The 13035-nt window shown below is 36.3% G+C and overlaps 1 protein-coding gene across 2 annotated transcripts in view; it reads right to left on the bottom strand.

The window, feature by feature from the left end:
- Positions 1-5950: 5950 nt before the first annotated feature.
- ITPK1 (inositol-tetrakisphosphate 1-kinase) overlaps positions 5951-13035 on the bottom strand; it is a 129485-nt gene continuing 122400 nt past the window's right edge. For both annotated transcript variants that reach the window (XM_026713311.2, XM_026713303.2), the window contains 3 exons: positions 12910-12977; positions 12199-12361; positions 5951-9303 (listed from right to left, as the gene is read on the bottom strand). In XM_026713311.2, coding sequence (XP_026569096.1) covers positions 8984-9303; positions 12199-12361; positions 12910-12977 — 551 coding nt within the window. In that variant the 3' untranslated portion in view covers positions 5951-8983. The remainder of the gene's footprint in view (positions 9304-12198; positions 12362-12909; positions 12978-13035) is intronic.

Consider the following 13035-nt stretch of genomic DNA (forward strand, 5'->3'; position numbering starts at 1 on the left):
AGGCCTAGCTATTAGCTACTTGAAGGATTATCTCCCAGTGTTAATCCTTTCCATCTGATCTGATGGAATTGGCATGCCCAGGTTATGTTGGGACCAGTGGGATCCTGGAACCATGTCAACCAATGGGACCCTGGAACTATGATTTCTCTGGCACTGATGCTACCCTCAAAAAGCTCTCAAGACTTGGTTTTTCTCCCAGGATTTCAATTAGCTTTATGGGTGGGGTCTTCAAGGGTATTCATGTAGCTGTGGAGGTATACCAAGCCATTTTTGATCATTTTCATTCATTTTTAATATGGTACCTTGCCCAAAGCTGATTTGAACTGGGTCTCCCTACAAATCTAGGAAATTATATTGCCAAGCAAAAAAGTTAGAGACTACATTTCTGGCACCCGATAAAAATAAACTAGCAGATGAAGAAGACAACTTTTTTTGGTGTGAGATTTTTGGAGTACATGAAGCAGGGACTATAGGGTTAGAAAGCCTGATCTTACTGAAATGGAAATAAGTGCTTGGTGCCAAAGTTTAATACACTGCTCAAAAAAATAAAGGGAACACTTAAACAACACAATGTAACTCCAAGTCAATCACACTTCTGTGAAATCAAACTGTCCACTTAGGTAGCAACACTGATTGACAATCAATTTCACATGCTGTTGTGCAAATGGAATAGACAACAGGTGGAAAGCACAGGCAGCTAGCAAGACATCCCCAATAAAGGAGTGGTTCTGCAGGTGGTGACCACAGACCACTTCTCAGTTCCTGTTTTCTGGCTGATGGTCTGGTCACTTTTGAATGCTGGCAGTATTTTCACTCTAGTGGTAGCATGAGACGGAGTCTACAACCCACACAAGTGGCTCAGGTAATGCAGCTCATCCAGGATGGCACATCAATGCGAGCTGTGGCAAGAAGGTTTGCTGTGTCTGTCAGCGTAGTGTCCGGAGCATGGAGGCGCTACCAGGAGACAGGCCAGTACATCAGGAGACGTGGAGGAGGCCATAGGAAGGCAACAACCCAGCATCAGGACCACTACCTCTGCCTTTGTGCAAGGAGGGACAGGAGGAGCACTGCCAGAGCCCTGCAAAATCACCTCCAGAGGGCCACAAATGTGCGTGTGGCTGCTCAAACAGTCAGAAACAGACTCCATGAGGGTGGTATGAGGGCCCAACATCCACAGGTGGGGGTTGTGCTTACAGCCCAACATCGCGCAGGACGTTTGGCATTTGCCAGAGAACACCAAAATTGGCAAATTTGCCACTGGCACCCTGTGCTCTTCACAGATGAAAGCAGGTTCACACTGAGCACGTGACAGATGTGACAGGGTCTGGAGACACCATGGAGAACGTTTTGCTGCCTGCAACATCCTACAGCATGACTGGTTTGGCAGTGGGTCAGTAATGGTGCAGGGTGGCATTTCTTTAGGGGGCTGCACAGCCCTCCATGTTCTTGCCAGAGGTAGCCTGACTGCCATTAGGTACCGAGATGAGATCTGCAGACCTCTTGTGAGACCATATGCTGGTGCGGTTGGCCCTGGGGTCCTCCTAATGCAAGATAATGCTAGACCTCATGTGGCTGGAGTGTGTCAGCAGTTCCTGCAAGATGAAGGCATTGATGCTATGGATTGGCCCGCCCGTTCCCCAGACCTGAATCCAATTGAGCACATCTGGGACATCATGTCTCGCTCCATCCACCAATGCCACGTTGCACCACAGACTGTCCAGGTGTTGGGGGATGCTTTAGTCCAGGTGTGGGAGGAGATCCCTCAGGAGACCATCCGCCACCTCATCAGGAGCATGCCCAGGCGTTGTAGGGAGGTCATACAGGCACGTGGAGGCCACACACACTACTGAGCCTCATTTTGACTTGTTTTAAGGACATTACATCAACATTGGATCAGCCTATAGTGTTTTTTCCCACTTTAATTTTGAGTGTAACTCCAAATCCAGACCTCCATGGGTTGCTAAATTTGATTTCCATTGATAATTTTTGTGTGATTTTGTTGTCAGCACATTCAACTATTTAATGAACAAAGTATTTAATAAGAATATTTCATTTATTCAGATCTAGGATGTCTTATTTTTGTGTTCCCTTTATTTTTTTGATCAGTGTAAATTCATGCCATGTTACATTCTCTCAGAATATACATAATTTAGTTATACAAAGGTGCATCAATAAATTCAGATATACAATACTTCAGTCATTAACCAGAACACAGAATGAGGTTTTGTATAAGGCATTTATTTTAATCATGTTTTTGGAAAATGGAGTTTTCTCCCTGAAGCAGACATTGAAACAACAGAGGAGATTTAAGTGCATTTTAACTCTATGGTTAAAATAGTAAAATATTTGTCACAAGTGTTTGGCAAATAAGGAGAAAATAAGAAAAAAATAATGGAAATCAATGATTTAAGCAAGAGAAGCACCATGTGATTATTCAGGACGTCAGTCATGCACTAGAAGTAAACAGCCAAGGTACTAATATTTTTGGTTTTATATAGAGCTATTTAAAAAATGAAATTATATATATTTATATGTATAAATATACATGTGTGTATTGGTGTATACACACACTCTAAATATGAAAGAATTTAATTTTATGAAAATAATTTTGTGAACAGGGCCAAAGCAAATCACAACACTCACACTTGCTATAACACTATCTAAAATAGCAGAAGACAGCATTAATATCCTTAATTCAAACGTGACATAATAAAGAAATGGTCCAAGATAACTTCAACTTTGCACTGATAAAATGCTTAAGCATGCCTTAAATTTTTGTAAACTTTCCACAAAATCTGTCCCATCCAAAAAAATAAAAAGGGAAAGGGAAGAGGTAAAGAGGTAAAAAAAGAAGGAAAAGATGTACAATCCATATTAGCATAGAGATGAGTCCAATTCACTGGGACATTGACTGGAATTGAACACAGAAGGAGACATATGAGTTATATGAAAACACCAAGGAAGAAATCTAAAGAACTGGGGAAAAATACATCCCATATTTTACTGCACTCTTTTTTCATAAGGGTGATAAAGAATCCCTATTATTTAAGAGTGCATACAATCTTAAATATAGATGTGACTATTTTTATACTTACATATTTGCAGTTTTTAAATATGAGTCCTTTCACTTACTAAACAATACACTAGGGTGTTGCAGGGCAAATGTTGAAAGATACAAGTGCCAATGGGCCATTAACTACTTGCAAACAAGTCTCCTTCTGCACCCAATATCGTTATTCATTACAACATATATTTTGGTAGTGTCTTTTAAAGTAAAATCTAACAGCGCATTTATGTCTCAATTTTTCATTAAAAGTAAATTGTTTGATTATGACCTGTTAAAATAAGATTAAACAAAATAGATCACAAGGAAAATAGATGCAATTTACAAAAGTGGATTTGACTAAAGGAAACTTGTATTACAAAATACCAATTGGCCCTTTGAACCTAGCAAATAAATATGTTCCTTGACCATACTACTTCAGACTGCAGGTGAGTTTGTACTAATTGAATTCTTCACTATAATCACACTGCAGTTTTAATTCTGAAAACTTGAATTGAATTTAGTATTCCATAAGTCCAGGAACAACTTTCTCCTCTTCTTGTATATTCTTAGTCCCAACTGCATACAGAGTAATATTTTTATAAAGACATTCTTAAATAAGATGTGTTAGCTAACTGTATTGAGATACTGAGGAAGGAATGCTTCTTTGTTATTGGTTTATACTGATTTGCTATTTTGAAACACAATTCCAAAAATTCAAGAAGAAAATATTTAGTAAAGAAATATAAAGAGCCTCTGAAAAAATTAGCACTCAATTTCTTCGACACAATCATAGGTAATTCTTGCCCTTACAAGGACCATATTTATCAGGAAAAGTGATTTTTTAATATTACAGCAGTAAGATTGAACTGAATCAATGGTCAATTACATATTCTGACAGACTGAATTATATTAGGAAAATTTTAATTTTGATACACTTAAAAAAACCCAGTACTTATAAAAATGGGAGATTACAATGTCTCAAAAGAGGAAGTCCTTTTATAAAGAAAATGTGTTTCTTCTTGAACACCAACTTTACATATAATGGGTTCAAAAAGAAAACATTCTGTAGGCAGCAAATCAAGTAACTCATTCATATTTATATGGATGGAAACAGGAGGGAGAAACTAAGAATAGAAGGGAGTAAACAGTTATATGAAGTCACCAAAAACAACAAAAAAATAGTATCCTGGTATTGTAGGTCCAACATTCTTTCTTCATAGGTATAGCTCAGTGCCATGAATAATTTTCTTAAGACAGGCTACCATAGCATATTTTGAGGACAAAAAGCAAGGAATGTCTATTCCCTTTGCATACCACTGGGACATCAATTGTTACTGCATTACATTCCCCGTGAAAGTGGCTCAAAACCCTTTTCTAGAAAAAAAGGGGATTTAAAAACTGATGTCAAAACACAAACCTAGTGCTTCTGAAAACAGCATGACTTTATTCTTGGGAGACCAAACTCAATCCATAGGCGTCTGCCACGTCATGTTGTACCTGTTAGCTCTTGCCAGCTCACACACTGGTATCAAATGAGAACAGGCTAGCAGGAGAACTGAGCATGATATAAGCACTCTGTGAAAAGACCTATAAGGTGTTCAGAACAACCTATAGTAATCTGCACTTCTGAGTTATCAGGCATGGAAGGGAAGCTGCCAATCAACCCTTGCTGATGATAAGAGGCTTGCTGATTCAGAAAAATCTCGATCTGCTTCTCCAGATGCAATAAAAAAAAAGCCTGAGATATACTTATCTAAGAGCAGAGAATTGTATACTACATGTCTAAAAAATAATTGTTACTCAAGCAAAGCACGTTTTTTTCTGACATTATGTAACATCAGAATTATGAATTATGTAATAATTCTAGTTAATTTCTTAGTTTAAGTTTTAAAAAAACCAGATTTCCAGTATTTATTAAATTAATTACCATTTATAACTGATTACATAAAGCAAAAGAACAACAGCATATATAAAATGTAATCAATTACCATATTTTGAAATTAACTTGAAAAGAGGTATAAACTCTTTTTTAATATGACCTTTAGATTATTTATGATATAAAAAGTATATTTGTTGGAGAGTAAAATTTTTAAATGTAACCATTTTCAGTACCAACTATTTCCTATTTTATAGTTTGGGTAATCTAGCAATGGAGCAGATATTATTCACTCACATAAATCTAGATTGTAATCTTCCTCGGATTTTGAATAGAATGTGATAACTCAGGTCTACTAAGGTTTTACATTTTTAGTTCTTTTTAATCACATTAAGATTTTTTATGGAATTTTACATCCAAACACTTATTTCTATAATAAGGAAGACGGACTGGTTTCTGGCAGAGATTTAAAGTATATTACTGAAAATATGCTTTATACAAAGAAACATTCTAATGAGAGGCACAAAAGATTATTTGTAATGTATATACTGGAAAGCAGGGGGAAATGTTTAAAAAGTTGCTTCTTATTTTCCTGCCACAAGTAGAGATGCAGTTTGGATAGTTACACTTTCTTAAACAAATTAAACATGAATGCCGTGTGGGCGCATTTAAGCCCGTCTACTTTAATTGTCCTTCAATATTTAACAACATCAGTAATGCTTCTTTTGCGACCTACATGCATTGGCAACATTTTTGCTATTACTCAACAAACCCTCAAAAGTAGAGCTTGGCCTTTCAGGTTGAAACAAAAATTGGCATCATATAACAAAACTACAACCCTCCTCTCCCAGAGCTTTCCAGAAGAAAAAAGAAAGACACATTTCTCTTCAATCTCCATGACAAATGTGAGGCTGTTCGGCACATTTCAGTTCTCACATAAAACCAACCTTAGGGACGAACACATGGCAGTGTATCTAGACTGAAAAAGAGTTCAACAAACTTGCTGCAACAAAACAGAGATGAAATAATTGATTTTGCACTCATTTTTTAGTACCATATGCTCATTGCTCTGTAATGTAACAGCATACTGTGCTCTCTCTGCAACCTGACAATATTATTCATATTTTATTCCACACAAAAAAGTCTGATAGAAAAAAAATCACAGAAAGGATTACAAACTGTCTGCTGGCCAGCACACTTGCAATGCCATCTTAAGATATGAACAACTTTGTCTTTGTTTAAATAAGCAGCAGTTACATCAAGGGATCAACGAAGCTGACAACCTATTTGGCTACATAATTAAATTAGATTCTAGTTAAAGTCAAGATATGAACTGCACTTTTATCAGATATACTCTGTATTAAGACTTTGGAGAATTTACGAAATATATCATTTGTAAATAAATATAAAATGTACAATTATGTATCAGTAGTTTATTTTGGAGAAATAAAACAGTGCAAAATAGGCTAACCCAAATTTAGAAGGCAGCCATTAAAAGAAATTCTTACTCTTCATTAAAGATAGGAAATAGCAGAAATATATTTAAACTGGATCAAATACCGTAGTCCAAGCTGATCAACAATTTTGAAATGTCTTCTAACTAAACCAGATGAAACATGTTTTCCTAGGTTGCTCACCTCAGAACTGAAATTTATTTTAAGAAGTTAAGAAATTTTAAGAAAAAAATAAAACCCTACATCACCATTATTTACACAATGATAGTGATGTGGGGGAGTTTTTTCTTAAAATTAAAAATATTGTCAAATTACCCCTCTGAATCAGATAATGGTACTGCTTGTTCTCTGAAGGACATGCCAGAAGAACTAACCTATTATGCCTCTTTCCTTGGCTCTCCCACAGCTGTATAATAAAACAAGATGGTTTGAATCCTGTTGCAAATTACTAGTTTCTTGATCCATACAAGCAGCAATCAAGGAGGTAGTATTTTTTGGGAGGGGGAGGATGGCAATGCTCAGTATAGCAATGAAATACTCTTGTCTTAATTAAAGTTACAGAGAAGGGAGAGACTTAGCTATGTTCAAAGGTGTCTTTCATCAGGACAATTTTGGCTTGGTGTGTGTGTGTGTGATGTTAAAATCCAATCATTTTAAAAGTATCAGTAACTTTTAATAGTGTTGCTATACTGGAAAAAAAATGTTTTATGAAAATATGTATGGCCTATTTTTCACTCCCACAAAAGGTATGTAAAATATGCATGAACAAATTTCAATAATTTATTGGGAAACTGCAGCAACTGTTATTATTGAGAAAGACAATAATTCAGGATCATAGTATGACTCTAATTTGAATTAGAAATAAACAAAATGATCGTATAGTCTCATATAATATTGTCTTCTCTTCAGCTATCTATAGTCAATATCTACTGAAGAATTATGAGAATTTTAGAAACAAAACCACAAAGTCTCCTTCCTGTTAATTCTTGAACAATTTCCTGCACTTACACTGTAGTTTGGAATCATTTCTGGTCCTCCCTTTTTAACCCCCCTTTCATATTTCATCAGATATTTTCATTTTTTCTCTTACTCTAAAAACAAGAAACAAATAAACAGCTGCCATCAGCGGAGGAAAATATATTAATATCAGTTCATACATATTAAAAAAATGGGTCATCCTTACAGGAACTGAGAGAATCTTAGAATTCAAACTTTCTTTAATCCAACAAAAAACATATAATGTTGCCTGTATGCAAATATTACCAATATATTATCCTTTTAAAAATTGGGATTCATGTGTACAATTTGTAGCATGTATGTCGTATACATTCACACTATTACCTGAGTGTGAATTAGTCCATAGATCCCTTTCATGATGATCAATCTTTCCAAATGTATCTAAATATGTAAAATATTTTAACGTTTCCTGAGACAATTTAAAGATTGTCTCAGATTAAGTCCCAAAACTCATTCACAGTACCTTTTTAAATTCATGACAGTTCAAAGCTGCACAAAGATGATGTTGTGTTAAAAGAAACAGAGTTAAAGATGCACTGTTGTTTTGTTACTTGTTCTTAAAATATAACCAGACTGAATTACAGGTTAGATAAATATTACCCTTATACTGTATCTCAAATGTTCAACCCCACAAATGATAGACCAGAAATGGAGACAAATTGCTACTGATTTACTTTAAAAAGTTACTTTTACTTCTACCCACCACTAAGGAAAAATACTTGTGCAGAATGGTGCTTACAAACAGGTCCCCTATATCTCATGTAATGCTAATCCACAATTTGAGTTTCTTGTTTAATATGATGCACAAGCCCACCCTAACAAAGAAACTATGATTTATAAATCACAGTGAATGGATCTGTGCATCATACCAAGCTAAAAATAAGCCACCTTATCAGTTAATAAATACATGAAAGAGGTGTTCTTTTATCTCAGGATCAGTAAAGCAGCAGAAAAAAGCCAAACTCCCTAGCTTGTTCTGATGTTAGATGTGGTAATCCTCCAACTATTAGGAAGTCCTCTGCCCCCAAATGAGATTAAGGGCAGTATTACATCAACCTATAATTTTTCAGAATAGCAAACAAATACCCAGGCATTATTCTTCTTTAGGAAAATGGGAAACTATCTGAAGCAGTTTCTCGCTTCAAAGTGTTCCACAAAGAAGTAAAATGCTGATCCTGGGGTATGTAGGTTTCCTCTGGATTTAGGTGTACAATCAATGCATGTTTTACTCTTTGGAATGGGCTGGAAAAAAGATGGAAAGGGGTCGAATCCAAGTGTGCAAATTTTCAACACAAATTCGTATCAATCCAGCATGATTCATCACCCAACTCTGGTTGATGATTACAAAGAAAAGGAAAAGGCATGGGGGAAAAAACACAAATCCATTCTCCCACATTAAGATATAGTGTTTAAGATACATGCACACAACGGGCACCCATACATGGATGGATAAAACTCACTATAGAACTATAAGAGGAATCTGTTAAAGTGGACCCATATCACTAAATTCATTTTCTTTGAAAAAATTACATTGAATTTACAGCCCAGGGACTGACTGCTTTCTTTCTCAGTCTGTGGCACACATACGGATCATTGAGAGGAAGCTTTTGTGGCCAACGTGGCCACACAATGCTGCTGAAAGCTCGGTGACATGGATGAGTTACAGCCCAGCCTCTGGTGCTGCAGCTTGACTGAGTTGTTGGTCTCGTTCTCCACAATCCAAGGGTCTTGGCTTGCCATGCTCCGGCAGCCAGTGTTAGCACAGCACGTCCGCTCCCCCACGAGGTTGCTGCTCTGCTCTGCCAGGAATTTGTTATGGTTCAGCTGGGACAACTCTGGAGTTTGCTCCTGCAGGGTGGTAGCTATGTGGTTCAGGAGGTCAGTGAAAAACTCTGAGACACCTTCATATCCTGAAAGCAATGAAGAAGTCAGGCAATAAAACATTAGTCATGGCTACCATTTTCTTGTTCAAGTTCTCTTCCCCCTTCATATGCAAGAAGATGGCACATCACCTGCAGCAATATTTCATCAAGTTTTGTGCTCTACCTCCTGGAAATATCAGGGGTTTTTTTCTTTTAAAAATGTCTTTAAAACATCTCCCATATTTTATTTCTCTGGCCCCAAAAACTGTTAAGTGCTCTTTTTAAAAGTTTTGCAGGCATCTCTGAAGATCTGAAGAAAGAAAGATCTAAGAGGCTGTTTTCATTGATATTAATGGGTGCTTGACTGTTACGGAGATAGGCACAGGACCCAGTTTACATGGAAAGATCACTGAGGGATGAAAAACTTGCTTCTCCAAAGGTGATGCTACAATATAGTGATATAAAACACATTGCCAGATTCCTGCAATGCTTTTAGGAGATATTCTTATTTTTTCCAGAGAAATGATAATTCCTCTTGACACAGTAGAATAAACATACTATGGAGAGAAACCTGGACATTTTTAGGCATGATGGCAAGAAATGTTAATCTAAACAGAGGAGAGATGTATCCTGAACTTTTTGTTTTATTAGTTGAAGAGTTTAATTCAAAGAACTAACTTTCCATTTTCAATCAAAGTCTTATTATGCTGCCCTTCAACTTAGCATTATATATTGTCCCGTTCCACCTCTTGTTCTCAGGGGCAGCTCCTCTCAGGAGTAAGTACATTGTATATAAAGTGAAATTTGTTGTACATTAGTGCTTCTTGTAAAATCATTTAATGTAATAAATATCTTATTGCATCATGTTTGTCAAAAATATATTTACTGTTGTACAAGATGTACATAAGCCTTGTACACACAGTAAAATGCAATCATTTGGGATTTATTGGGATGCTGCAATTCAACAGAAGTCATTTTAAATGCCCTATAAAGTCAGTTTCATTAGAAGGACCACTTAGCTTTGGGGCAGAAACATTTTTGTATGCAAGAGGCCACCAAATTGAGACTGAATTGCTCAGAAGCTGAATCATTCCCCATTCCTTTTTAAAAGCAAGGAAAATGGTAGTATTAGCAGGTGTCTCCTATAAGAAAATGGATGATTTAATTTTTCTAAAGAAAATTAGAATGAATTTGCTCTGCAGAATTTTCAGGGAATACTCAGTGAAAATAGGAAAGAACAGCTCAGAAGCCCAAGACAGTACAGCTAAAAGCTGCATTGTACAGCTTCATTAGTACAGCTACCAAATACTTAGTAGTGGCACTAAAGTCAAACTGAAACTACAACAGTTTGGGAGAATAGGGTGGGTTTGTTTTTGTGAAACACATCTCAAGAATCTAACATTCTTGTTCATATCTTAAATAGATTAACAGCAGAGCTCTCCTGAAATGTTCTTGAACGTCAATGTGTACTTTAAAAAAGATATATTTTTAAAAACCTAGCATTTCTTTTGCTTCTATTCATAGTTTTGTATGATTCATTTTCTAAATGTGATAAATAAATAAATAGCTTTGCAGCCTATATTTCTTAGAGTGCTAACTTATTTGTAGATCAAATGAAATCTATAGAAAAGTAGTTGGTTTTCGACTGAAGTCGCCCAAGATCTGGTAGTGCCCAAGTGGCTAGAAATACTGAATGCTACTAAAGAAACCAAACAGATCTAAATTGGATGGTGATTGATAATATCTAGAGGCAGCCAGTCAGCTGAAAGGAGGAAAAAGGAGTTGTTAATTACATCACTAATGAATTCAGCTACAGGGCTGAAGACAATAAAAATATACTGAAGCAGTGAATAAAAGCAAAGTCTGCTTTCTGCATTAATTTACAGTTTTGTAAGTACACTTTATGCAACCTTTCCACAAGCCTCAGATATATGGACACAGGTGTCATTAATGACAACCATGCTAGCGCAGCATTATGAAAGTTGAGATCCACACCACTATTAGGCACCTAGGTTGGAGAAAGTTAGACAAATCGTGAGGACATATTACATCTGAATATGTGTTTACCAAGTTACCATTCTTTTGTTAACTTTCCAATGTCAGCCTTACCTAGCATGATCAAAAACAAGACACCACAGAATTGCAGTCCAAAACTTTCAAAAAACACAATTTGTCTACAGTGTATGAGTGTACAGTTACTGTGTGCATACAAGTAGTCTTCAACTTATGACCACAATTGAGCCCAACATTTCTGTTGCTAAGCGATACATTTGTTAAGTGAGTTATGACCTTTCTTTCCACAGTTGTTAAGTGAATCATTGCAGTTGTTAAGTTAGTACACATTTTAAGTGAATTTGACTTCCCCGTTGATTATGTGTGTCACTTTTTTCAATGCTGCTGTAACTTTGAATGTTCACTGAATGTACTGTTGCAAGTTGAGGACAACCTATACTTAGAATTGTAAGGGGTCCATTGCATAATTTGAGTTTCTAAATGCATGGAGGGTCTTACTGAGGCAAGGATAAAATTCTGAAAGAAGTGTTGATGCTGAACCAAATCCAAAAACATGGTTCTGCTACTTTCTTCATCCATGTCTTGACAGTGAACATATTTTTATTTTTTTAAAGGGGGAAGCCACAGTTTAGAGTCTGAGGGTATCTCAAAAGTATTTTTATTATGATAGAAGTGGATGGAATCCTATTATTTGTATTTAATCTGATTTGATTTAATCTGATTTACATAACATTTATATTTTCATTTTTTATCCTGGGCTTTGCCTTGACCTTACTCATTTTTGGAAGCTGAATTCTTGGTCTACTATTGAAAGGAGAATTCTTGGGCTTTGTCTGAAAATAATATTCTGCACTCTTGCTTGAAATGAATGTTAACTTTGAAGTATGATATTTGTATTTTGGTGTATTGTATATGTCGGTTTGCTCTCACCTGGAAATGCATTGATATCAATGACTGCATGCTGACCAGTCTGATTATTAATGATAATGTCGATGCCAAAGAGAGAAATCCCCAAAGTCTGCCTTAGTGTCTTTGAGATTGCTCGGATAACGTCGTCATTTGGTCTCTCAAACACCCCTTCTATTTTATCAAGCTGCAAAAGAGAGACAGAGAAGGAAATTGTAAGAAAAAACATGTACCCTCGCATTCCCTCCAGACATGAAACACAGCATCTGCAGATGCCACAGATCAATATTTTAAAATGTCTGAAACCTTGCCAGAATGACAAAATCCCATAACTCTGGGGACAAAATGTCAACTTTACGGTGGCAGGACTAGCAGAGGCAGTGGACTGCAGGGAGGGGCAGAGAAGTGGGTGGGCGGGTGGGAGTGTTGAAGTCCCCCCTTGTGGTCATAAGTGCAGGTGAGCTGCAACAGCCCCAACTTTGGGGACCTGGCATAAGGACCATTCACCTAAATAACTCTGTAATTTTGATTGGTCACTGAATGAATGGAAGTATTATAATTCCTATGTTTCAAGGAAAGAAAAACATTTTCAGATATGTTTGTGAAAGATTTTGGATAATTCTGAGTTTCTGCTTTCCTGCAATAATTCCTGAAAATAAACCTGAGAACAGTGTTAAATTGAGAGTAGTCTATTGGTAGAATCAGTGTTTGGAGAAATAAGTCTGGAATACTTACTGCTGTTAAGATGGAAGAGGATTCTGGTTTTGATACATTGTGGCTGTTGAAAAATATTGACTCTCTATCTAGATTGGAAATAATACAGAAAAAAGTAAGTTACAAACAAATCTGTAGAACTAAAAA

The sequence above is a fragment of the Pseudonaja textilis genome, chromosome 1 (assembly GCF_049901715.1).
Source record: "Pseudonaja textilis isolate UNSWEBS1 chromosome 1, rPseTex1.2, whole genome shotgun sequence".
NCBI lineage: Eukaryota > Metazoa > Chordata > Lepidosauria > Squamata > Elapidae > Pseudonaja > Pseudonaja textilis.